Source organism: Hyaena hyaena, unplaced genomic scaffold (assembly GCF_003009895.1).
Source record: "Hyaena hyaena isolate Hyena2069 unplaced genomic scaffold, ASM300989v1 scaffold_13, whole genome shotgun sequence".
Lineage (NCBI taxonomy): Eukaryota > Metazoa > Chordata > Mammalia > Carnivora > Hyaenidae > Hyaena > Hyaena hyaena.
Window position 1 is genome coordinate 6,982,352 of NW_024080645.1, and position 25,619 is coordinate 7,007,970.

At 62.3% G+C, this 25,619-nt stretch overlaps 1 protein-coding gene across 1 annotated transcript; it reads left to right on the plus strand.

The window, feature by feature from the left end:
• The first annotated feature begins 10,094 nt into the window (after nucleotides 1-10,094).
• Nucleotides 10,095-22,314, plus strand: CTSH (cathepsin H). Its single transcript, XM_039257725.1, has 12 exons — nucleotides 10,095-10,230; nucleotides 13,912-13,943; nucleotides 14,496-14,601; nucleotides 15,259-15,329; nucleotides 15,809-15,913; nucleotides 17,004-17,090; nucleotides 17,363-17,418; nucleotides 17,988-18,069; nucleotides 18,808-18,876; nucleotides 19,742-19,848; nucleotides 21,160-21,285; nucleotides 21,955-22,314. Exons 1-12 carry the CDS (start codon nucleotides 10,140-10,142, stop codon nucleotides 22,028-22,030), a joined length of 1,008 nt encoding a protein of 335 aa, XP_039113656.1. The 5' UTR covers nucleotides 10,095-10,139; the 3' UTR covers nucleotides 22,031-22,314.
• Nucleotides 22,315-25,619: the final 3,305 nt, after the last annotated feature.

Here is a 25,619-nt window from a genome sequence, read left to right on the forward strand (position 1 = left end):
TGAAGAGTCCAGCGAACACGGCGGGGCGGCTGCAGGCCTGAGACGGTGTTTAAACCACTGAGCCCTCGAGGGCTGGGGCAGCAAATTCTGCATTTCTGCGTGTTTTACCACAATTTACAACGTTTCATTAAATTGCAACGAACTTACTATGTGCTGACTTGTTAAAACAGAAACAAGCCCAAATCATTCACCCCCAAGGCTTGACTCACTGTCATCCTTTTGTTGACTTGAAACCGCAGAAAGGGGCTCCCCCACAGAGGGGCGGCCCAGAGCTGAGCCCCCGCAAGTCAGGTGGCCGCTCTCCCGCTCTCCCCACCCCGCCCCCCGATCTCCCCGCTCCCCCCCCCCTCCCGCGGTCTCTGGAGGAGGATCCCGCTCCTCTTCCCTCAGCGCTAAGCTCCTTGGCCTGTGGCCGCACTGCTCCAGCCTGCAAGGCCGCCATCTCCTCTTAGCTCTGGCTTCCAGCACCTTCTCTGTGCGTCTGCGGCACAGCCTCCCTCTGCTTCCCTCCCGGAAGAGGACAGGGCCTGCGCCGGGGCCGGTCGGATAGTGCGGGTCCCTCCCTCCCGGGACCCCCGACTGAGTCACGTCTACAAACACCCCCTTTCCTCGCAGGGACCAGGCCTGATGCCTGGGGACCGTGGCCTCACGACGTCCCCCTGGGTCACTCCCCCGGGGAGCCTGCTCCCCGAGAAGCGGGGGCGCCCTGGGCTTTGCTCCGGACAAACGAGCGTCCTTCTGAGAAGCATCTGTCCCGACACCTCCCGCCTCTGGCAGCGCGGCCAGGACAGCCCTCGCCTGACGGGAACGCGCTGGAAGGGCCTCGAACGACCTGACGGGAACGCGCTGGAAGGGCCTCGAACGACCTGACGGGAACGTGCTGGAAGGGCCTCGAACGAGCTCCACGTAAGCGCCACTAAGCGTGTCTCTCAAGGACACAGGGCTGCCCTTGTGGCCAAATTCCAGGATTTGATTACACGGAACCTGAGATTTAAACTGAAGTATTGTTGACCTTTGCACGCACTCGTCACTGTCTTTTCCAAACGACCAGACACCCCGAAAAATTCAACCAAACCTCGCGTTTTCAGCCGGCGACAGGGGCCAGGAAATGGGGGGACCCGATCTACCCCTCGCTTTGTGCCGCGCCGGCGGACCTGGGCCAGGCGCTGGGGCTGCTCCGGGGCTCCGCCGCGCGTGGAACTCTCCAGAAGGGCGCCTCGCACGAGCCTCTCCGTCAGCCACGACAGGCCCTCCTCCGCCCTTCTCTCCTCACAAACGCGCCAGCGGGAAAGTGCGTTTTAGACCCGACGACCCACCAAGCCACGCGCGCTGCTCGGAGGCAGCGGGAGGAGGGGGCGCGGGAGGAGGGGGCGCGGGAGGAGGGGGCGCGGGAGGAGGGGGGAGGGGGCGCGGGGGGAAGGGGGCACGGGCGGCGGGGAGGGGACGGCGCGGGCGGCGGGGAGGGGGTGCCGCTTCCGTCCCCGCTCGGCAGCCTGGGTTCAAGCCTCAGCCAGGGGGCCGCCCTGCCCTGGGCACCGGCGTTGGCAGAAGCGTCAGGCCACGCCGCGGCGTCACCAGCTTGTCCGGAGCTGCTTGCGGAGATGGAGACACAGCGCGGGCTGCAGGGCGGGGGGACCGGCACCTGCGGGGGGGGGCGGGGGGACCGGCACCTGCAGGGGGGGGGGTGGACGGACGGAACAGGGGCCGGTGGCGCAGGTCACCTGCCGTCGAGGCCGAGCGGGGCCCTCGCTCTCCCGTCGCCTCCACCCCCTTTCTTACGCGTTCACTGCTTACCGCCCAGACAAGAGTGTCACCCTGTGTGTCACCCTGTGTGTCACCCTGTGTGTCCGGCTGAAACGCCCGACCAGCACTCCTGGGTCATGTGGGCGACCTCGTGCGGGGCCCTCGACGTCCTCTGTCCGTGGGGGCCCCGCCTCCTCCCTGGAAAACCGCCCACTGGGACCACCGATTCGGGACCCGGTTTCTAAAGCCAATGACGTCCTCGAACATACTCGTTCCACTTGTTTTTCAACAAAACATAAAGAGTCCGTTAACGAAAAATCACTGAATTGTCCAAAAGAAACAGAATTCAGGGAGAACGCTGGCATCCTTTACACTTTTGCAGATCTCATTCTTGTCGGGCTTAAGCAAAGCGTTGGATCCCCATGTCTGCTTCCGCGTTCAATCTGTCACACGTGCTGTGGCGTCTGGAAGGTTCTACGCTTGAGAGAAAAACGAGGAAGGCAGCCGGCGGGCCAGCGTTGCCCCGCAAATCAGCTCCTTCGTCAGCCGCCTGCGGCCCTGCCGGGGTGAGGACACCCCCGCGCCCTCACCGCCCCACGGCCCGGCCGTTCGGACGCGACCCCGACGCCGGACGCCAGCGTTGCCCCGGAACCTGCCGGAAACGCAGGATCTCGGCCGCACACGGACCTCCTGCGTCCGGCGATCTGTTCCAGAAACACCGGCCTGGAGAAAAGCCGAAGCCGGACGCGGCCACACCCACCCGAGGCCACGCCCACCTCTGTGGCCCGTCGCCCCAACCCCGCACGTGCCACCCAGGCCACCGCGTTGGCTGGCATCAGTTACGGGTAACGGGGTACATGTCAGCCGGGCCGCCCGCAGGGAGCTGGGCCCCCGGAGACGTGCACGCCCCAACCCGGGAGCCCGTGAATACAGCATGTTGGCAAAGGGCGTTTTGCAGATTTCATTAGGTTGTAGGCTTTGAAAAGATTATCCTCAGCACGTGGTCCGGTCTAATCCCATATATTCTTAAACGTAGAGAACTTCCAGGGGCGCCGGCGTGGCTCAGTCAGTTGAATGTCCAACTCTGGATTTGGACTCCGGTCGTGGTCTCACAGTGTGGGATGGAGCCTCTGCACCGACAGCACGGAGCCTCCTCGGGATTCTCTCTCTCTCCCTCCCCAGCTCTTGCTCTCTCAAAATAAAAATAAATACGCTTAAAAAAAAAAAAAGTCGAGGGGCGCCTGGGTGGTTCAGTGGCTCAGTTGGTTGTGTCTGACTTCGGCTCAGGTCATGACCTCCCGGTTCGTGGGTTCGAGCCCCGCGTCGGGCTCTGTGCTGACAGCTCGGAGCCTGGAGCTGCTTCGGATTCTGTGTCTCCCTCTCTCTGCCCCTCCCCAGCTCTCTTGCTCTCTGTGTCTGTCTTTCTCAAAAATTAAACGTTAAAAAAACAAGTAGAGAGCTTTCTCCAGCTGGAGGCAGAGAGACGGTGCAGGGGACGAGGTCAGAGACGTAAGCGTGAGGAGGAGGCCCCACTCCCGTGGACTGGAAGGCGGTGACGGAGACACAGGTGGCCTTGTGCTGACAGCCAGCGAGCCACCAGAGCCCTGTCCCGCAGCTGCAGCAATAAATCTGCCTGAGTCTGCATGAGCTTGGGGAAGATTCTCCCCCAGAACCTCTAAACAAAAGCCGGGGCCCATGGACCCCTGATTCTGGTCTGGAGACCTGACCAGCGGGACCAGCCACGTCCCCCCGAGCCACCAACCGCCAGGATGGGAGAGGACGACTGTGTTGTTTTGAGCCCCTGAGGTCGTGATAATTTGTTACAGCAGCAACGGGGAGCTCCCGCAACCACCCGCCACGCCTGACCCACTATGTGAGCCCCAGGTCACCCCTGCCGCACGGGGAAGGAACGTGGATGGTCCCACGGCAGGTGCCCCCCAGGTGCCCAGTAACTGCCAGCGCAGGGTCTGACTGATGCCAGCTCTGCTGGTCTGAGAGCCACGTGCTCTGTAGCCCACGGTCCTGTGCACCCTCCCTGCCCCCGTCACGCTGTCCCCTCCACCTCGAGCACCACCCTTGCCTGCCCCTCCCCGCCTCCCCAGACCCCCACCCTCTTACAATGTCCCTTCCTCCGGGAGATCTTCCTTAATTTTCTCCAGCCACGGGCTTCATCTGTCCCATCTCACGGTGACCTCCGTGTCATGCCACAGACCTGTGTCACCTTCTCCCCCACAAGGGCCCACACGGCCAGGGCCAACACACCTGACCCACCAGCGGGGCTCCGGAGTCAGGCCTGCTTTGGGGGGGCTGCAGGACCCCGAAAGGGAAAGCAGATAAAGCGGATGCGCACCAGAGGGCGTCACGGAGGAGGCCGAATGGGAGGAAACGGTTTCGCAAATCATGTATCTGGTAAGAGCTTCGCGCCCAGAGCACAAGAAACACTCCCACGGCTCAGCACCACCGAGACAGCAAACGAACCCACTGTGAAACCGGCAAAGGACCTGCATAGACATCCCTGCAAAGTAGGACAAACAAGGACGCGTGGGTCTGACTCTTGACTCCGGCTCAGGTCATGGTCTCACGGTGGTGGGATCGAGCCCCACATCAGGCTCTGTGCGGACAGCACGGAACCTGCTTGGGAGTCGCTCTCTGCCCCCCGCCACCTCTCTCAAATACAATTTAAAAAAAAAGAAGATGGACAGACAGCCAACAAGCACCTGGGAAGATGCCCAACAACATGAGTTACGACGGAAATGCAAATAACAGTGAGCTTCATGCCCCTGCGAGGTCTGTGACCACATCCAAACCCCAGAAAATCATGAGTCGAAAGACAAGCGCAGCCCCGCGGTCACCGCTGGGGGGACTGAAAAGTGACACGGCCTCTGTGGGAGACAGTCCGGCAGGTCCTCAGGGAGGTAAACAGAGTTACCACGTGATCCGGGGATGTCCCCACCAGGTGTCCACCCACGGGGAAGAAAACGTGTTCGCGGATGCTCCCAGCGGCAGCTCCGGGATCACCCAAAAGTGAGAACCACGCCCGTGTCCTCCGACCAGCGGATGCAGAAATGAAAACTTGAAACGAAGAAACTCCGCACAATGGACGGTTACTTAGCCTCAAACACATATCAGGGCGCCCGGCCGGCTCGGTCGGTGGAGCGTGTGACTCTTGATCTCAGGGTGGTGAGTTCGAGCCCCACGCTGGGTGCAGAGGTGACTTTAAAAAATACTGAGGGGCGCCTGGGTGGCTTAGTCGGTTATGCGTCCGACTTTCGCTTAGGGCATGATCTCGCGGTTCGTGGGTTCGAGCCCCGCGTCGGGCTCTGTGCTGACTGCCAGCTCGGAGCCTGGAGCCTGTTTCAGTCTGTGTCTCCCTCTCTCTCTGACCCTCCCCTGCTCACGCTGTCTCTCTCTCTCTCCTAGAACTAAATAAAAAAATATTTTAAAAAAATTTTAAAAATAAAAAATAAAAAAAAAAATACTGACACGTGGTACAGTTTGGATGGACCTGAGAAACATGATGCTTAATGAAAGAAAGAAGCCAAATACGGAATGTCACATGGTAAATGTCACAATTCCTTTTACATAAAGTGTCCAGAACAGGCAAATGCTTGAAGGCAGAAAACAGATTAGTGGCTGCAGGGGAATTCGGGGTGGAGGACGTGGGGCTGGTTACTTAATGGGTGTGGGCTGTTCTGTGGAGATAACAAAGTTTGGAAACTCGACAGGCGGGTGGTTGCTTAACGCTGTGAACGGACTGGGTGCCACTGAAGTGGCTCACTTCATGCTATTTGAATTTCAGTCCAGAAAAAGAGAGAGAGAGAAAGAAGCTGAACGCAAGTGTCTGGTGGAAAGCGCCCCGGCTGTGATCAGAAGTGGTTTAGATCATTCGTGGCCTGACTCCGCGTGGTCACTTTAAAGTGGCGGGTCGCGTGCCACACAGACCTCACGGCAGTTAGAAAACGCAGCAAGAGAAAGGGGTCGCCCCCGCAGGGGCAGGAAGCCAGGTTCTGGCTGGGAGAAGAGGAGGGGCCGGGGGTCAGGAGGGTCTGAGGGCGGCTGGCGGGAGGCGCCCCCGCGGGGCTGGCCAAGGGTGGCCCAGGAGCCATCTCGCCCGGTCCCGTCACGGAGCCAGCTCCCTAGTGTCACAGCACCTGCCACGGTGCGTGCTCGCCGCGGGACCGCCGCCCGCGCCCAGGCCAAGTGACTCCCACGCACGACGAGGCAAGGCCATTTCTCACTACCGCGAAGGGAGGTCGGAATGTCCTGCTCACACGGGCAGGGGCGGGGCGAGCCTGCTGACCCTCTCCTGGGTCTGGGCCTCTGCACGCCCGCACCTGCTGCTTCCTGTCCCTCTGCTCCCCGGAGGCTGGCACCGACCACAAACCCTTAAGCCCGTTCTCGTTCCTCTTGGGGCAGCGGCAAGGACAAATGCAACGACGGGGTGAGCACAGCACCCCCAAACCTCCGCACCCAGACAGCCCTTCAGACGTCACCTGTAACGCCCCAGCCTGTCGCCACCTGACTCAGGACAAATGAGGTCAACTATTGCTACTGCTGCATTTATGCTGTGCTTGCTGTATGCCAGGCCCCGGGTTTGAGCCCCAGTATTTTTATCTCCATTTCACTGGGGCGGACAAGATACAGGAAACCTGACTTTCAAAATGTTTAACCCCCAGGACTGCGTGGACACTGACCCCTCGGACTAACAGCCAAACAGCTACTAATGGGCTGAAAATCACCCTGCCCTGCCAGACGCTCCCAGAACAGCAAAGGACCAAGCCTAACAGTGGCCATGCCGACTGTTAATTCCTTCTGGAAGAGGAGGTTTCCACAGGGCAGAGAGGACAAGGCTGCAGAGCGGGGAGGGAGCTGAGGGCGTGCGGGCGGCCGCTCTCCCGAGGACGGTGCGCAGGGCGCTGCTGGCGGCCGTGTCCGGGGAGGGCTCCCTGCCTAAGCGAGAATCTGGACACCAGGGGACCGAGGGGCCTGGAGGAGAAACGAGTGGAGGCAGACAGGCCTCCGGGCTCCTGCCGCCCCGGATGCAAGAGCAAAACCAGGAACAGGTAAGTTGCACAGGAGCGTGGGAGCCGGCGGAAAAGTCCAGCAACTGGTGGTCCCCCGAGGGGCCGAGACTGGGGTGAATGAAGGGACGCATACCCCCCAGATGCAAAACGTCAGGGAGCGCCACAAAATGGAGTGCTCAAGGTAAATGATCTCTTAGTGCGGTATTTCTGAAAATCAAAATTAATGCAAAAACACCCCACGATGAACAAAGTGTCCAGTTTTAATAACTAGAATGATGATGGGCTCTCACCACCCCCCCCCGCGTGTAACACGACATACTGCCTCGTCCTAACCCTGGCGGCCTCGGGAAACGCGGCTTCCAGACTTATCTGCGCCCCTCCCCCTTCTCCTGGCTGCAGCTGCAGCGTCTTCACCGAGGGTGCCTGCCGCCTCCTCAGGACACTAACTCGTGACCCCCCGGTAGTGGGAGGGCATCTCCAGCACAACTTCTCGAACCCACAGCACGGGAAGGGACCAAGATGACAAAGCGGGGTGTCTCCTGGTGGACGGTGGAGCCAGCACGAGAGCCGAGTTCCCACGAGCCTCCCTGATGCAGACTCCTCCCTACCTTTCCCACTCGACAAGCTCGTCACTCACCTCTGTATCTACCCACCCATCTATCCACCCATCTCCCCCCTCTCCCTCCCTCCCATCCATCCATCCAACCATCCATCCATGCATCCCTCCATACTTCCTTCCCCTCCCTCCCTTCCTCTCTTCCCTCCTCCCTCCTTCCTTTCCCTCCTCCCTCCCTCCCATCCATCCATCCATCCATTCAACCATCCATCCATGCATCCACGCACCCTCCCATACTCCATCCCCTCCCTCCTTCCATCCAGCGAGTCATCGCTCATTCTGTCCCTCCCACCATACACTCCCCTCTACCGCCCTCCGCCCAACCCCGCACCAGCGCCCTATCTGCTCACCACGCATAATCAGCGTGTGGCCGTGGATGCCCCATCGCTTGCCAGCAGGCCTCCTGAACCTCCCCACATCTCAGCTTCCTTATCTGGGAAGTGGGTACACGCATGCTCCAACGAGCTTCACGGGGCTTTTCTGAGCATGAAATAACCAAATCCTCATTGGCAGCAGCTACTATATCACAGTAGACTGTCAGTGCAGTTCCCACGACTACCCGAGGCCAGAGGCGGTGTGAACAAATGAGTCTGGAGAGCGCTCGGCGCGTTGCGAAGAGGTGGACTCTGATGGGTGCCACGGCCGGGTGGGGGGGGGGGGTGAGCAGCAGATCTGGCCTGCAGACGAGGGGTGAACGGAGGTGGGGCAGGCTGCAGGTGGTCACCCAGGAATCAAGAGCTGTGGTCTGATTGGTGCCCGCCCCTTGCTGATGGTTAGTTAGGAAGGAGGGAGGGCCTGGGGCCCACGGTCGCTCACCTGTGCCCGCGGGGCCGATATCTACTTTTGAGGAGTAGAGTTGTGGGTTCAGTTGGCCAGCGGCTCAAACCCCAGCTCCATCACTTATCTGTGTGGCCTTAGGAGAGTTGCTTAAGTGCCTCAATCATTTCAACTGTAGAACGGGGATAAATAGCGAGCATAAGAAAGTTTGTTGATGTAAAGCCCTCCATATCTGAGCCCAACACATCCATAAAGGAATGTGGTCTCTCTTAGCCCCCAGACCCCTGAGATGCAAACGTGTGCCAGCCTCCGCGTGCACGGGAGCCTGAGAACGAGCCTGCCACCAGTTCAACCTGATCGTCTCACCTGCTGGATGAGTTTCCTCTTGCTGCGTGATGGATTACCGCTCACGCAGAGGCTGAGAATGACACAAACATTATCTCGTAGTTCTCAAGGTCAGAAGCCCGTGTGGATTTGGCGGGTTCCTCTGTTCCCCATCTCGCACGGCCAAAGTCAGGGTGTCACCCACACTGTCTTCCTTCCTGGAGGCTCTGAGAATGAGTCTGCTTCCAGGCTGACTCAGGTGCTCCCATCAGGTGTGGGACTGAGGTCCTGACTGCCTGTTGGCTGGGGTCATTCTCCGTTTCGGGAGGTCGCCCATGATCCTGGGCTCCAGGCCCCTCGAGGCCAGCGACGGTGGGCAGAGTCCTTCTTGTGATTCAAGCGCTCTGACCTTCTGGCTCACCTCCCTGACTCTCCCACCTTCCTCTTTCGCTTTGAAGGGCCCACATGATCGTACTGGGCCCTTGGACAACCCATTAACATCAGCTGGTTGAAAGCCTTAATTTCATCTGTAAAGTCCCTTCACAGCAGCGCCTGGGTCGTGTCTGACCATAGAACCCAGGACGGAACTTTCAGACTTCCTCTCACCTCCCCGGGGGCCCAGTAAGGCTCTGCTGCCCGCCTCACCTCTGCAGAGGAGCAGAGGCCCAGAACCACTTGCTTAGGTCACAGGGCGGATCCGCAGGAGAACTGGACCCAGACACTGGTCTCCAGCTGCCCAAGCCACTGCCTTCCTCACTGCATCTCAGACCCTCCTGATCCACACGACAGGGTCCCCGGGGCCCCAGCCCAGGGGGCACATCTGGGGTCGGAGGTCAGAGGCACCTCGGATGGGCAGAAGGTGATGCTTCGGGAAGGGACAGCTGCCGTACCTCCCTCTGGAGGACCCTTCCCCTCGAGGCCGGGAACCTAACGCTGCAAACCTCAACGCAGGACGTTATCTGACATCTTTGCCTCAAAGTGCACCCACAGGGACATCCAGACAGGAGCAAAGTCATAAAGTGACAAAGATCTGGGGGCTCTGACTGCCGCTTCTCCTGCAGTGTCGGCCGGGCACGCCCAGAGATCAGCCTCAGCACCTTCCCGTGCTCCCCCCGGGCCCCCCACCAGCCAGGTCCCAGGAGGCCACCCCCAGCCCCGCACCCGGAACCTGCTCGGCTGGGGCCTCAGAGCAAGCCTGAGGGCAGCAGGGGAGACGGCGGGGGTGGGGGGGATGGGGGGCGGGCATGGAGAGGGCGAGGTCACGCTGTGACTGCCCCCCCAGCACCACCCCCCGCCCCCGCGAAGTCCTTCCTGGCACAATAGGAGGAAGGGGCGGGAGAGCGCACAGCAGGTGCGCAGGATGTCCCGGTGCCCCGCCCCTCCCCCGGAGCCCCGCCCCCTCCTCCGGAGCCCCGCCCCACCTTGGCCGGGAGCCCCGCCCCCCGGCGCCCCGGCGCCCCGCCCCTCCTCCGGAGCCCCGCCCCGCCTTGGCCGGGAGCCCCGCCCCCCGGCGCCCCGGCGCCCCGCCCCTCCTCCGGAGCCCCGCCCCGCCTTGGCCGGGAGCCCCGCCCCCCGGCGCCCCGGAGCCCCGCCCCGGAGCCGCCTGGGCCGCGCTCCCCGGCCCTCGCAGCCAGTCCGCGGGCCGAGCCGCCGCGATGTGGGCCGTGCTGTCGCTGCTCTGCGCGGGCGCGGGGCTCCTGGGGCCCCCGGCCTGCGGCGCCGCCGACTTCTACGCGAGCTCCTTAGGTACGGGGAGGGGGCGGCGCGGGAGAGGAGCCTGGCCAGGCCGGCCGGGCCCGCGGAGGACCGGGGGGTGGGGAGCACCCGGCTGCGGGCCGTGGGGCCGGGCCTCTCACCGGCCCCGGGACCTGGGCCTCCGCGGGTGGGGACCCGGGAGGGGTGAGCTGCGTTAGGGGAGGGGTCGGGAAGCGCGGGAGGCCTGGGAGGGCGTCTTGCGTGACCCGAGGAGCCGGTGGGCCGGGTGCCCTGGGTCCCCCTGGCCCAGCCGCCTGCGGGGCCCGGAGTCCCGGAGAAGCCCTGGCCCCTGCTGCCTCCCCGTCCCGCCTGGAGACACAGAGGGCTTTGCTGAGCCCCTGCGGGGACGAGCAGGGACTTTCCATCCTTTCTAGCGCCTTTCTGGGGATCTCCATAGTTGCCTTGAGGGCCCTTCTGTAGAATGGGCTGTCGGCCTCTGTGCCAACCCTGGAAACCCGAGGGTGCTGCTCCAGGCGCTTTGGTGGCGGCCCAGGCCCCAGGACTGCGCTTCAGGCCAGAGGCACACCGTTCTTGCGCCCCCTCTGCTGCGCAGTGGCTCTGAGCACCTCCCCAGGCCGGGGGCTCTTCCCTGTGAGCCTCCCTCCCTCCCTGCGCCGCCGCCCGGCCCGGCACACAGGACTGCAAGGAACAGACTTGGGACGAGATCACCGGGCTCAGAATCTTGCCTGGTTCCTCTGTACCCATTTGTGCAAGAACCGCCCGCCCCGCCCCCCGCCGGTCTTGCAGAAGGGGTGGGGGGTGGCAAGGGGGCCAGCTCCAGGTCAGCTGCCATCTAAGGGGAAGCCAGTGCCCCAGGGCCAGGGCCACGTGGCTGCGTGGAGGGCCAGCACAGGCACCCGTCCCGAGTCCAGAGGCGGGACCTAGCCCGCTCTTTCTCTAAAGGGCCAGGGAGTAAATATTTTAGGGTTCGTGGGTCACACCATGTGCAGCGACTACTCAACTGCGCTGGTGAGGGTGACCGCAGACCGTGTGTAAATGAGTGGGGCTGAGTTCCCATAAACCTTTACTTCTGGACACTGAAATTTGAACTGATAGTTCTCTGGTCTTACAAAATGTTGTGTTTTTCAATCCTTCGAAAGTGTAAAAACACATTTTTCAGCTTGCCGTCGTTTGCCGGCCCTCCCCCTGCTGTCCCCACGTACAGCCCCCCAGACGGGGCAGCTGTACAGACACCTCTCCCGAAAGTCACAGTGGATTTGAGATGGGTCTGTCCACGTTTGGCGCCCTGGGCCCCCCAGCAGATCCTTCCGGCACAGCCCCAAGTGCATTTCTGGCTTTTACTTCCACCGACCTCCAGCGAGTGAGAAATAGGCCAGGCTCATCACGCCAGCTCCCTGCTTTTGAAATCTCCCAGAGGCAAAGTCCAGTCCGTTGTCCTGAACTCCATCGGGCCTCAAACCCAGGTCGTGAGTTGAGGTCTTTGTCTGAAGCCATCGCGGCAGCAGGACCCTGACACCAGGACCGGGAACGCCCAGACCCCTTCGCTGGATTGTACTGGGGAAGCAGAAGTCTTTCCCAGGGAAAGTGGCACAGCTTGGTTTCTGAACAGATGTGTGACCCACACAGGGAAATCGGAATGCTGAGAAGCAGTGATCTTCAACCGGGGATCTTCAAGGTGGGGGTGAGGAGTGGGGAGGGAGGGCAGTCCCCGGAGAAACAAATTCCCAGTGACTTGGGCACAGATAAGGGATCAGCGTCCAGCCCCTTAACTTCCCAGCATCCTCTTTGCTAAACCTGAGCTTCCAGGAGAGAGCACCTGTCACTCCTCCTAAGTCTGAACCTCGCGGTTATAAACACATCTTACAAACACATCGGAGGCATCTAGCAGAGACAGATGGTAACAAATCCTTCTTCAAGGCTGTGGTTCTTCAAGGAAACTGAAATTAACCAGAGGGCCTCACAGAGGCATCAGCTGATGGGGTCGGAGAGCATCATGTGATTGGGAACACAGGAATTGAGAGACTTTGCTCTAAAAATTGCCTTCCATTCCCAGAAGCAATCAGCAATTAGAGATCTGCTTATTTAGCAGGATTTCTTAGCCCTTTGATTTATTTTCAGAATTAATGCTGACCCATTTAAAAAAATAGGAAAATATTCACTCATGATTCTGTAAATCCATGAGCAGGTGTTGTTAGTAAAGTCCTATTTATCTCACGAAAGGATGCACATCTGATACAAGTTTACTCTATATGTTTAACAACTACTTTTCATAAAGTATAATATATTTGAAATATTTTATTTATTTAAAAATTTTTTTAATGCTTGTTTATTTATGAGAAGGGAGGAGGCGCGGAGAGAGAGGGAGACACGGAATCCAAAGCAGGCTCCAGGCTCTGAGCTGTCAGCACAGAGCTGGACGCAGGGCTTGAACCCCATGAACCGTGAGATCATGACCTGAGCCAAAGTCAGGTGTTCAACTGACTGAGCCACCCAGGCGCCCCTGAAATATTTTAGTCAGTTTAACGAGGATTATTCAACCAGAATAAATTTGTATAATGTTCAGAGATGTGTGAGTCACAAGAAGTAAAAATAACTTAAATGTATACTGTTTTTTTTTAATATTTTTTTATTTATTTCTAGGAGAGAGAGAGAAAGACAGACAGACACAGTGTGAGCAGGGGAGGGTCAGAGAGAGACGGAGATACAGAATCTGAAACAGGCTCCAGGCTCTGAGCTGGCAGTCAGCACAGAGCCCGACGCGGGGCTCGAACCCACGAACTGCGAGATCATGACCTAAGCGAAAGTCGGACGCTTAACCGACTAAGCCACCCAGGCGCCCCTTAAATGTATCCTTTTTGTCCTCCTTGCCTGAAAGGCTGGTCAGGCACCAAGTGTGACCACGCGCTCCGTCTGTTGCTGACGGCGAGCATCCCACCACCGTGTACATAGAGCGTCCCGACCAGGGCGCTGTGCACAGATTCCCCGGCCAGCTCGGAGAGGATGATGGGGTCGTCTTATTTTAAAATGCCAGTATTTACAATCAGCTGGAACACATCCTTCGCAGCCACTTAACTATGAAGCTGTGGATAACGCAGAACCCCGCGCGTGCAGGCATTGCAGGGGCCCGTCCGCACACAGGGGCCAGCCTGCGTTGTGACTTACTTTAACTGGAACGTGCTCACACCTGTTTGTGCTCACCCAGCGGCGGGGGCAGAGCTGGGCGGCTGTGACGGAGACCACGGGACACTACAAAGACCAAGATATCTGTTATCTGTCCCTTGAAGAAGCAATCTGTTGACCCTCGGGGCGTAGGCTTTTTAACTAACTTCTCCTTGAACTAGAACATCAGACAGAAAAGCGCACAAGGCGTTAGATGCATTTTTCGATTTGTTTCCACAGTGTAGAGATAGACACGCAGCTGAACGAGTAGAAGAATATCAGGGGCCCCCGTCCGCCGCCAGGCGACCGCCCCGAGGACCGCCCCCGTCCTGTGGCCGAGGCGGCGGTGCCCCAGATCGCCGCCACCGCGGCCGCGGAGTGAGAGTTCCAGGGCTTTTTGGCATCCTCCGCCACACGACACCATTTTTGGTGCTTTGAATTTAGCTTACTTCCTGAAATGCCAATCAGTGCTCAAGTGCCCGCTTGGCTGCAGGCCAACATCACTGCCAGGTGCCGGGGCCTAATTTGTTTTTTTTTTTTTTCTTTTTACAGAGAAAGTTCACTTTAAGTCGTGGATGGTGCAGGTCAGTGCCCAACTTCTTCTTTCTGCCGCTTCTGCTTCCTTCTTGCCGGTTCTCACACCCTGCTGTGCCGATCTGAGACCCTGGGGGGATTTTCCAGCCCCGCCCCTGGGACCTTCCTGCGGGGAACTGGCCGGAGGCGAGAACAGAAACGCATTCCAAACGGCTGTCCCCTGGGCTGAGGACACGGCCGCCTCTCCCGCCTTGGGATTCACATCCGTGTTTTGTATTCGAATCGCGGTGGCTGCCGGCCGGAGCTGCCTGGACGACAGTAGTGCGCGCACTTTCGAAAGACGGGTGATTTCCGCAGCCCGGGACTCAGCGGCAGCCGCGCGTCCGCGAGAACCTGCACTTGGCGCGGCCCTTCAGGGCCTCGGGGACTCCAGGCGGCTGCCGTCCCTCTGGTCCCTGAGGCGGCGCTGGCTTCCCCAGCGACGGACCGACACCGCGGCGTCCCGCCTACTAACACGCCTGACGGGCAGCAAAGCCACACCCCTCCTCCTGGGATCCAGCGCGCTCCCTCCCGCCACTTACGGCTGATGTGTTTCGTTTTAGCACCAAAAGAGCTACAGCTCCGAGGAGTACCAGCTCCGGCTGCGGGCCTTTGTCGGCAACTGGAGGAGGATACGCGCCCACAACGCTGGGAACCACACGTTTAAAAGTACCGCGGGGCCGCCTTCCCGCCAGGCTCCCGGCCGCGCCCAGGGCGAGGCACATGCGCCAGGGGCACCGAGGGGTGGCGGGCGCGTCCCCAGCTGCGCTCAGCTGACCCCGGGTTCTGCCCGCTGAGGGTCTGTCCCGGCGCTGAGCCCTGCCCTCGGAGTGCCGGCCTGGGGGCCCTGCGTTCCCTCCTGGGTGGTGTCACTAGAAACACATGCACACAGTGTATCCAGGGCCTCAGAAACCACGGAGGGTCAGCTGACCGGCTGTGCCCCCGGGGGAGTTCGTTAACATCTCTGGTGCTCTCCTGGGCCGTCACGGGAGATGGATGGGGGTGCTCCCCCCCCCACGAGGCAGGTGGGAAGGCTCTCCTGCCAGATGGCAACCCCTGGTGCCCAGACCCCTCCCCACACTAACCGCACCCACACCCCAGCCACGCAGCCCACAGGCGTCTGCAGCTGAGACGCTCCCAGGCCGTCAGGAAGCCCCGGCACGGCTGACCTTGGTTTGTTACGTTGTATTAGTTCAGAACACGTGAGGGTCCGGTTGCTACAGACACAGGATCCAGGCTAACATGGGTCCCTTTGTTTTTTTCTGATTATTAGTGACTTGTTGAGCCCCTTTCTTTCGGTTTTTTGTTTTTCCTTCTCTTTTTCAGTGGGACTGAACCAATTTTCAGACATGAGCTTTGCTGAAATAAAACACAAGTATCTTTGGTCGGAGCCTCAGGTAGGTGTTCGTTTTGGCCAAATGTGACTCTTGCTGCTCAGACCTTTGCCCGGCTTCCCGCCAGAGCTAACCCGCACCCCCAACACGCCGGGGGCCGGGGTTCCTGGGGAGCCAGGTAGCTCTGAGCAGCTCCTCCGTCCACACCTGTGGCCTCTCGGCCTTGTGTCTCCCAGACGTAGCCTCAGAAAGTACAGGTGCACAGGTATATCACCTTTTAGTGTAAATATGTCATAAGCGTGCACAGGACAGTCTTAGGCTCCAGAGTTACTCGTCGCTCGTGTGAGGTTCAAGTTTAACTGCACCTTTATGTGCTGAACCCGGCTCTCTGGTCCCGGCCCCTGGCCTCTCAAAGGTGTCTGTTCGCGGTTGGACTTGCTGGGGGTCGCTGGGGGCGGGGTGGGTCCTTCTATCTCTGGGTGATTCTGTTTTAAGTGCGTACTTTAAAAGCTCGTCTGAAAAACTGTATCTGGCTGTTGCAGAACTGCTCGGCCACCAGGGGTAACTACCTCCGGGGCACCGGTCCCTACCCGCCCTTCGTGGACTGGCGCAAAAAGGGGAAGTTTGTCTCACCGGTGAAAAATCAGGTGCGCGCGGCAACCCCGCCCTTCCCCTCAAATCGCCACATTCGCAGACGGTGTCCCAGGAAGGACCCGGAGTGTGGCAGGTGTCCCCAGATCCGTGTCTGCCACCCCACCCCCGGCCACCCACCTCCGGGAGGCGGTTCTGGGGGCTGCCCTGCAGGGAGGCGAAGGCCCTCCTCGTCGCACCGAAGCTCGGCTGTGCCACCCACGCCCAGGGCCCCCCGGGGGCCTGGGTCTCCTACAGAGCCCCCTGAACGTCGTATTCTCTGTGTGCATCAGAGCTGGACCCCCGACCCCGTTCCTGCCCCCTGCTGTCCCCTCTGCCCACGATGTCCCTCCCCCTTATCCAGAACGACACCGTCCCCTCACCTCCAGAGAGTCCGAGGGAAAGTCCCCCCGAGAAACACGGGCCTTCCGCCGAAACTCTCGCTGAGAAACGTTTTCTCCTTGTCCGAGACCAGGTCTCCTTGGCCGGATGGGGGCCCCCCGCCGCCGAATGGAGGGAAGGATTTGGGAGGAAGAGGCTGGAGGGGAGGCCCCTGCGGGACGGCAAGGCCGGAGGACAGAACCTTGGGCAGTGAGGGGCCGTGAGGGGGGCACGGAGGCCGTCAGGCAGGGAGGGAAGCCGTCTGCGCCTCTCAGCCCCGCGGGGCAGGCGCATCAGCCCCTTTGACCATTGACAGGACAGAGGTGACCCCCGTGCACACAGCTGTGACCAACAGCAGGCTCTGACGCCTGAGCTGCATCGCGCCGTGAGGCCAGCGGCCATGACTGGGGCGGGCGGGACGTCTGGGCCCTATGGGAGGTCAGTGGGTAGAGTGAGGTTGGAGGTGGAGAGGTAACAGAGAAGGTTCTAGAAACAAGACTTGGGCAAGACCTGCTGAGAAACTGTAGGGAGCAGAGGGGCCAGTGGAAGATTCTTCCACTGAATCTGAATCTTCTGCGGGGGCTTCGGCCCTCGCAGGGCGGTGGGGCCTGGTCAGCGAGGGGCCCGGGTTGGGAGGTGCTGGCGGCCAGCAGGAGGGACCCTGCGAGGGCCCGAAAGCCTGCATCCTGGGGCACCCGTGACTGACCCCCGCCCCGGCCTCTCCAGGGCGGCTGTGGCAGTTGCTGGACCTTCTCCACCACGGGGGCCCTGGAGTCGGCCATCGCCATCCAGAGTGGGAAGCTGTTGTCCTTGGTAAGCAGGCTGCCCCTCAGGTCACCTGCAGAGGTGTGGCTTTGCCCCAGGCCTGACAGGTGGGGGTGTAGGGGGGAGAGCAGGCCCCGGGAGGGTGGGGCGGGGACTCCAAGGAGGCCCTGGGGGCCTGTCCTCACCTGCGGCCAGGCTGCCAGGCTGCCCCTGAGCCCCTCCCAACGCCTGCTGTCCCCGCCCGGGGGGCTCTTACCGGCCTTGACACAGGTGTGTGCAGCTGCCCTGCCCCCACTCACTGCATTCACCCCTCCCCGCAGGCGGAGCAGCAGCTGGTGGACTGTGCCCAGAACTTCAACAATCACGGCTGCCAAGGGTACGTCCCTGACCTGGGGGGCCGGGGGGGACCAGAGCCCCTCCCATTTCCCACCATTGCTTCTGTCGGGTCAGCGGTGGGAGCAGAGTCGTCCCTTGGTCATGGAGCGCACAGTCACCTCCTAGGCCCAAGGCCCTTCAGCCGGAATTCGGCAGAGTTGCGATCGGAGCCCAGGCCTGTCTGATTCCCAACTCCGCCCTCTTTCCGTGGCTGGAGCTGAATGGTCCCTGGGAGGTTGTTCAACTTTTTTGAAGCCCCAAGAAATAACAGTATGGGCCACATGGGGTTGACGGTTGACGTGAGGGACTAGGCAGGTTGCACAGCGCCCGTGGGCACGGCGGTGGGCAGGAGCTGGGCGGGTCCCCTCTGCCGTCCGGTGGGCCTGCTCACTCTTCCTGGCAGAGGGCCTGGGGTCCTCTGTGCTCCCTGTGCCCCTGACGCACGTTTGACTGTCCGTGGACTCCAGGCGTCTGTCCGGGGGCCAGGGGCTGGGGCGGCCCCGCCAGCCCCTCCCACGCCCAGAGAGCCCGTCTGGTGCAGGTGGACACCTCTGCCCGTGCTTCTCACAGGGGCCTCCCCAGCCAGGCGTTCGAGTACATCCGGTACAACCAGGGCATCATGGGCGAAGACGCCTACCCGTACAGGGGCCAGGTAACCGCGGGCGGCGCGGCCTCGGGAGCGCCTTCTCCTCCCCGCCCCCCCCCAGCACCCTCCAGCCTCGGGCCTGAACCCGCCAAGGTCATTCCTTTCCCCCCCCCCCCCCCCCCCCCCCCCCCCCCCCCCCCCCCCCCCCCCCCCCCCCCCCCCCCCCCCCCCCCCCCCGCTTCCCTGAGCCCTCAGCCCTCAGCCAACCCTCGGCCCCTTAGCTGGTCTGGCAGCGCGTGCCCGCCGCCGCTTCGGCTCCTCCGGGTCCCCTCCCGCCGGGCGCACCGCCCGCCGCGCTCTCCAGCACCTGTATCTGTGCCCCGGGCCCGCTGCACGCGCCGAGGGCCACCCGGCCGCGTCCTTCCCTCACACCTGCCTGCCTGCTGTCCCCTCACTGAGGAGCAGCACCAGCCCCCTCAAAACCTGCGTTTTTGTCCGGGGACAGTCCCCACCCTGGACCCTCACTGGAGTCCACCTTCCAGCCATCGGAAGCTGCACAGCTCCTTCTGTCCGTCCACTGAGACGTCCCTGTCTCCCCCGCCAGGCAGGCTGGCGCGCACCCCCGTCCCTCGCCAGGTCCCCCAGGCTCCCGCCAAGTGTCTGCGGGCGGGCCGTCCCGCCCTGTGAGCCGCTAGAGGACAAGCATGCCTCTGACTCTCAGGTGACCCGTCGGCCCGGGGAGGCCTGAGTCCCAGCCGGGGGCCCAGCCTCCCTAACTCATTTCCACACCGTCTGCCCGGACAGGACGGGGACTGCAGGTTCCAGCCCAGCAAGGCCATTGCCTTCGTGAAGGACGTAGCCAACATCACGCTCGTGAGTACCGGATCCTTCTCTCCAACGGGGACTGCTCTCACGACGGGGCTGGTCTCACGGCTGCCCGACGGCTGGGGACACAGCAGGCAGCCTGTCCTCTCCGAGTGCTTTGACTAGAAGGCCTGGATTTTCGTCGTGCCCAGTCACCGCGGCAGCAGAGGGTGGGAGGCGGGAGGGACAGAGCTTGGGACTGGCATTGAGTATGTGGGCTCCAACCTGGGTCTGTGCAGGCCTCCGGCCTCAGCTCCGTGTCCTCCCTGTAAGATGCAGGCAGTGACCCTAGTTCCCCAACAGGAAGGTGTGCGTGTGTGAGTGGCATCAGCATGTGTGAGAGATCGAATGCGAATTCACCAAGGATGAATGTGCATCAGTCAGGATAAGCCAGGTCATGCTGCCGTAACAAACAACCCCAAAATATGGGGTTCCTGTGGCTGGCTCACTCCAGGACACAGGCAGAGGGAGAGGTGGTCAATTACTCTGGCTTTGTGAGGGCAGGGGTCCTGGGGGCCGGGGAGGGGGAGTCACGGGGACCGAAGCGACGGCACAAGCCAGCCCACCTGCACCCATGGCCCCCACCCCAAGGGTTTCCCCAGGAAGAGAGGTGGCCAGCAGCCCACCCAGCGAAGGGGAGGGAGGTCATAGGGGCCAGAGTTTCAGAGGAGAGACACATAAGCCAAATAAACGGGAAGGAACCTGGCCATTCAGGCAAAGCCCCCACCATCTGCTTAGTGGCTTTTTGGCCCAACGCAGCCTTCTCTTCCTTCCTTCCTGTACCCACGCCGCCCCGAGCCTCCATCCCTACCCTGGGACGAAGGAGTACGTTTTGAAAGGGGGCAGAGAGGTGACGGAGACTGTGTGTCCACAGAATGACGAGGAGGCGATGGTGGAGGCGGTGGCCCTGTACAACCCCGTGAGCTTCGCCTTCGAGGTCACTGGCGACTTCATGATGTACAGAAAGGGCATCTACTCCAGGTGAGCAGGGGCCCCAGCTCGCAGGGCCGGGCGGGCGGGCCGGATTCCTAGCCAGACCAGCGCTCGGCGGGGGCCACGGGCTTGACGGTTCACACGCCCCACTTGGGCCCCGCAGCTCCAGGGGCGGGAGCCGGAGTCTGGTGCGCAGAGGAGGGGAGAGAAGGGCAGACCCGGCCACGGGGACAGCGCTGGCTCCCCGTCAGCGGGAGAGCTGCCTGCGGCTGAGGAAACCCGCGTTCAGCGTGGGAAGCTGTGAAAGAGGAGGAAGCAGCCGCTCTCAGGACCTGGGCTGGGGGCTCCCCGCACGGCTCACGAAAACCGAGCATTTCTGGAACCTGCCTGCCCCACGTCACGAGCGGGCCCATGGGACCCAGGGCCGGGCGGCCCGCGGGGACCTCAGATCCCCCACGTCTCCTCCCCATCCGCATATGCTGCCTGACACGGCCGCCCAGAAATGCGCTGTGACCCGCGTGTCCTGGTGTCCCGCCGCGGGGCGCCCCCCACTCGGAGCCGAAGTCTGCTTTGTGGAGCGCTCGCTGGCCACGCCAGCCTCTGCCACCTCCGTGTCCACCCCCACATCGTCTCGTCGTCCAGGGTCACTGGGCCAGGGGACCCCGGTGATCTGGCCCTTCTCCCTCTGAGCTCATCTGCCTCGCAGCCCCCATTCGGCCCCCACCCCACCCCCATTCGGCCCCCGCGCCCCCCCGCAGCCACCCTGAGGGTTTGTAGTTTCAGCCGTGCCTTTCTCAGGCTCCTCAGCCCTCAGTCGCCATCCGGCAGCGCCCCCCCCCCCCGCCCCGGTCCCCCGTGCCAAGCGAGGCTTCCCTGTGGCGGGAGCAGAGCTGCGGGCGCCGCCGGTGTGCCGCCCCAGCCCTGGGCCTTCCCAGCCCGGGACCCCAGCCAGGCGTCAGCCCGGTTCGTACGTCGCCACCGCGCTTGGAGTTTCCTGGGGTTTCCCTGCGGAAACTAGTTCACCAGGGTCCACGGAACACCTGTGCGTTTGCCCCGAGTACAGGTGGCCTTAAAAACCAGCACGGTGGCGGCCGAGCACCGCCAGGGCGCTGTCACCTGCGCAGGTGCGGCTGGAGGCTGACCGCTCCCTGCCGTGCAGTAGGCGTTGGAGGGCGTCTGGGCTTGCAGCCGGGGCAGCTCCGTCCGCGCGCTCCTTCGTGAGGCCAGAACCGCAGTCACCCTGACGTTGGTGCCCCACTTGCGGGGCCACGGTGCCCACGTTGGGACACCGCGCGGGGCGGGGCCGTCGGAGGCTTTCATCCTTTCTGTGTTCAAACCTTTCTTGTTCTCGTTTTCCAGCACTTCCTGTCATAAAACTCCAGATAAGGTAAACCACGCAGTACTGGCTGTTGGGTACGGAGAAGAAAATGGGGTTCCCTACTGGATCGTGAAAAACTCTTGGGGTCCCCAGTGGGGGATGAACGGGTAAGCGACTTCCAGGTCCCGTGCGCTGGGAGGGGCGTGATTGCTCAGGTCTGGGGGCCCTGGAGGGGTCACCTCCCCCTCGAGGATGTGGCTTCTGAGCAGGGGCCAGTCAGTGCGCCCCCGTGCGGGCCCCCGGGGAGGGGACCGGGACTGTAACCCCCGCACCCCGGAGACGGCCCGTGCAGCTCCCTCCTGCCCCGGCCCCCAGGTCTGTCAGAACGGGCCGTGGTCTCTGGCAGCCAGAACCGGAGCCGCTGGGAGGGCAGGTTACCAAGGCAACAAGCTTACCCCTGACCATTAACGGCCCCTCCTAGAAGCCAGGGGCAGGGAGCGGGCGCCCTGAGGGGACTCTGTCCTGTTTCCCACTAGAGTCCACTCCTGGGGGGCGGGGGGGGACCATACATAACTGTGAGGAGCTAGGTCAGGGCTGAGAAGGCGCCCCGGGAAATTCTGGGTGGGTTCAGCGCCGCAGCCGCGGAGAGCGAAGGAAAAGATCTTCGCAGTCAAGTCCGAGGTTTCCTGGCCACACAGTAGGCCCAGCGCTCGTGTTTTATGAGTAAATTCAGACGCCCTCACCCCGGAGCCAGATCTCGGTGAGCGGCAAAACCTTCCAGAAAGGTCTGTGGTGAGAAGGCCCCAGCCAGGCCCCTGCCCGCCCTGTCTGCCCAGGTACTTCCTCATCGAGCGTGGGAAGAACATGTGCGGCCTGGCGGCCTGTGCCTCCTACCCCATCCCGCTGGTGTGAGCCTGGACGGACAGAGGGACGTAGGAGCGGGTCCGTGGCCGCCCGAGGCCCCGCCCCCGGGCCCCCTGCAGCCGGGCTGAGGAAGAAGAGTTCGAGCAGAGAGCCCGCCCCTGTCCTCTGACGCAGACGCGGCCCCCAGCCGTGTGCCGGGACTGACTCAAACCCACGCGGCCGAGAAAGAACATTTTTACTTCCCACGGGGCCGCTTCTCACGTGCGGAGCGCCCGCCCGTGACTCTTCCCCGCGGTCTTTACTCAATAAACTGGTGGCAAAGCCTCCCCGGCCGGGCTTGTGCTGTGTGCTGGGGCCACACCCGACACCGCCCTGGTCTGTCCTCCGGGCTCACGTCACCCCCCCCCACCAGAGGGCAGGGAGGGGGGTGAGGGCGCGGGAGGTGTGCGAGAGGGCGGAATGTGAGGGCGCCTGGGGGCTCAGTCGGACTTCGGCTCAGGTCATGATCTCGCGGTTCGTGGTTCGTGGGTTCGAGCCCCGCGTCGGGCTCTGTGCTGACAGCTCGGAGCCTGGAGCTGCTTCGGACTCTGTGTCTCCCTCCCTCTGCCCCTCCCCTCCTTGTGTGCACGCGCGCACTCTCTCTCTCTCTCTCTCAAAAATAAACTTAAAAAAAGTAATACAAGTTCTAGACACTAAGAAAATGACAAAATTATCAAAAACAAAAACAAGGCCTGGGTAAACCGAGCAGTAACCGCCTTCTCAATCAACATAAATAAGTGGACTCTTGCCCAAAATAAAAACACAGATTTGGTACCTTTCCAACCACAATTTCAATAAAATTGCTTGATGCCTTCTATTTACCTGAAAGGAAATGAGGCCAACACGGGTAGGAGCTTATAAATAGGCGGCGGGGGTGGATGTCCGAACTCGAAGGTGCGCACGGGCTCGATCGGCCAGTCCCCAGGAGAAGGCGCGTAAGTAGCAGACGGACACGTGAACTTCTACTACCCGATAAAAGGTGCTAGGAGACTGGACGCCTATTTGGGAAAAGAATTTGACCCAAATCTTCACCCAGCACATATTCTTCTCTAATAAACTTTTTTTAATGTTTATTTATTTTTGAGAGCACAGGCAGGGTAGGGCAGAGAGAGGGAGAGAGAATCCCAGGCCGCTCCCTGCTGTCAGCAGAGCCCGAGGCGGGGCTCGAAGTCACAAACGCGAGATCGTGACCTGAGCTGGACTCCAGAGCTGACTGAACCGCCCAGCACCCCTGCGTTGTACACTTTAAAAGTGGGAATTTTATGGTATGTTAATTATACATTAAAAAAAACAAACCCAAGTCCAGGGGTGACCCCCTGCGGGTTCGTGCGGGACGCCAGCCGGCTGTGCGCCCAGGAAGCCAAGGCCCCGCGGACAGAGGCCCCTGGAGCTGAGCTCTGAGGGGCGAGGGGGCCTCACCCAAGAGCAGCGAACAGGGGGAGCACATTGGAAGGCGCGGTGACACCGTCTGCAGAGGGGAAGCTGGGGCCCCTGGTCCCCCCAGCCTGTGGTCGCGGGACAGGAAGCAGAATGAGTGTGCCCACTGGGCGCTTGGGAAGGGTGCACCTGTCGGCCCAGAAGCGTCCCCTCCGGGCCAAGCGCCACCTGCATGAGCGACTCAGGCCCCGGGGCGTCCCCTCCTCTGGGCCCGGCCGCCTCCAGGGAGCAGCGTCCACACACAGAAGCCACCCTTCTGGGGACCGGGGCGAAGCCCTTCAGTAGCCCCCAAACCCGAAAACGCCAAGCCTCCCCCTTACTCAGACGTGGCATGTGTGCGAAGGAAAGAAGGGCTCCTGTGTTGGGGAGGGTCACAAATGTGCGCGCACACGAAACTACAGCTTCCTGCTGAAGACGCTGGAGAAGCTGGGCCGGGGGCGCCCCGCCTTGCCCGGCACCCGGCTTCTCCCGAGACTCGGGGTTTTTAGTGTTAACGCCGCGCTGTTCCCAGGAGAACGGCGGGCGGCTCTGGCTTGCTGCGTGTGTGGCTGGGGGCACGCTGCTGAGGCCCCGGGCTTGTAAGTGCCCGGACGCGCACGCAGTGGTGATGAGCCGTGCCCCCGGTGGCCCCTGGAGGCCTGGTCTGGGCACCCCGGGGCTGGTGAAGCCCAGAAACCGCGAGGCGCCCGCCGGCTGCCGGGGCAGAAGCCGTCCAGGACTGCGGCAGGGTGCTGACCACTGCGGCGTCTCCCACACACACGAAGGGGTGACCGGGCCCCGCCATTTACCCGACCGCCTTGGGCACAGAGGAGTGAACACCTGCAGCCTGGGTGCCGTGCTGGACTGGGCTGTGTCCCTCACTACCCACACGCTCACAGCCGCCCCCGGGTGGGGGCTCATTACCACGCTCTCTGGAGGTGAGGGCGAGGCCCCAAGGCCTACGCAGGGCAGCGGAGGTTAAGCGCACGCGAGCTTCAGCCGGAGGCTATGTCTGTCTGTGGCAGGGACTGAGGGAGGTGGTCAGGGCCAGGGACCCCCCCCAGGAGCGGCCACCAAGGGGGCCGGGCAGGGCCTGGCGGAGCCCCTGGCCCACGTGTCCAGTGGGAGGACCGGTAGCCCTCCCCCTGCGCCCCTGCGGGCCCCGGGGGCGCCAGAGCAGCCATGTGCGCCCTGTGCCAGCACCAAGGCCAGCGGGGGCGGGGGCCGGGGGGCCTCCCTTCTGGAACTGGGCGGCTTAGCTCCACGCCCCGACCGGCTCTGCGGCTGGTGCCACCCGCCAGACTGCTCCTCCCAACGAAGGCACCCGTGAGCCTGACGCGATTATGACCCCGTTTTCAGAGGAGGAAACCGAGCAGCAGCCTGGTTAGCGACAGGCCCCAAATCACAAAACCAGCGGCAGCGCAGCCAGGCGGCCCCGCCAGCCCCCCGCCTCGCACACGGCTCCCGCTGCTGACAAATCTCAGCCCTGGCGACTAGCTCGGGGGGACGGAATGCGCTCCAAGCCAGGGGCGGCCCAGGGCACCACACGGCCTGGCCCCTCCCCTGTCTGCCTTTCTGGAACTGCCCACCGCGCCCCTCCCTTGCTGGGTCGCTGGCTGCCACCGGCACGGCTGGTGGGGACTGTGAGCAGCTCGTTTCCTCTTCCCAGTCCTTGGCGGGCGTTAAAGGAAGTACTCTCTTGTGGAGAATCTTCCATGAGGCTGGAGACCACGGATGCCAGTTGTTACCGGAAACACCGCTGAGCAGCCCCCCACGCGTTCTGTACCGGGGATGGGCGTAGACAAGACCTGCAGCTTGCTGTGTGCAGCCCCGCTCGGAGGGCCTCGCCGAGTGAGGGTGGGCCAGAGGGCGGAGGCAGGGATGGCCATCAACGTGGCCCCGAAGAGACTCATGGGGGAGAGGAGGGGACCCCCCAGGGGAAGGAGAGAGGCAGCTGATCCAAGTTCAAAATCTAAGGGCTCCTGGGACGGTCCCCACACTGCGAGGACTGACCGAATGCGGGGCTCTCGTTTAGGGCGCGCTGGGGGCGGGCGTGGCCCTGTGCGGGTGTCCCCAGGGTGGGCCCGGCCCCGTGCTCCGCAGAGACCCGGGGTTACCACAACCCGTCGGCGCACACGTCTGACTTTGGGGCCGTCCAGTCCAGGCTCAGAGGGAGGACCGA

Bases quoted from the DNA above. Each gene is read 5' to 3' on its own strand.
- CTSH (XM_039257725.1), top strand. From the start codon at position 10,140: ATGTGGGCCGTGCTGTCGCTGCTCTGCGCGGGCGCGGGGCTCCTGGGG. The intron at 13,944-14,495 runs GTCAGTGCCCAA...GTTTCGTTTTAG, and splicing joins TTAAGTCGTGGATGGTGCAG to CACCAAAAGAGCTACAGCTC. The intron at 14,602-15,258 runs GTACCGCGGGGC...TCTCTTTTTCAG, and splicing joins TGGGAACCACACGTTTAAAA to TGGGACTGAACCAATTTTCA.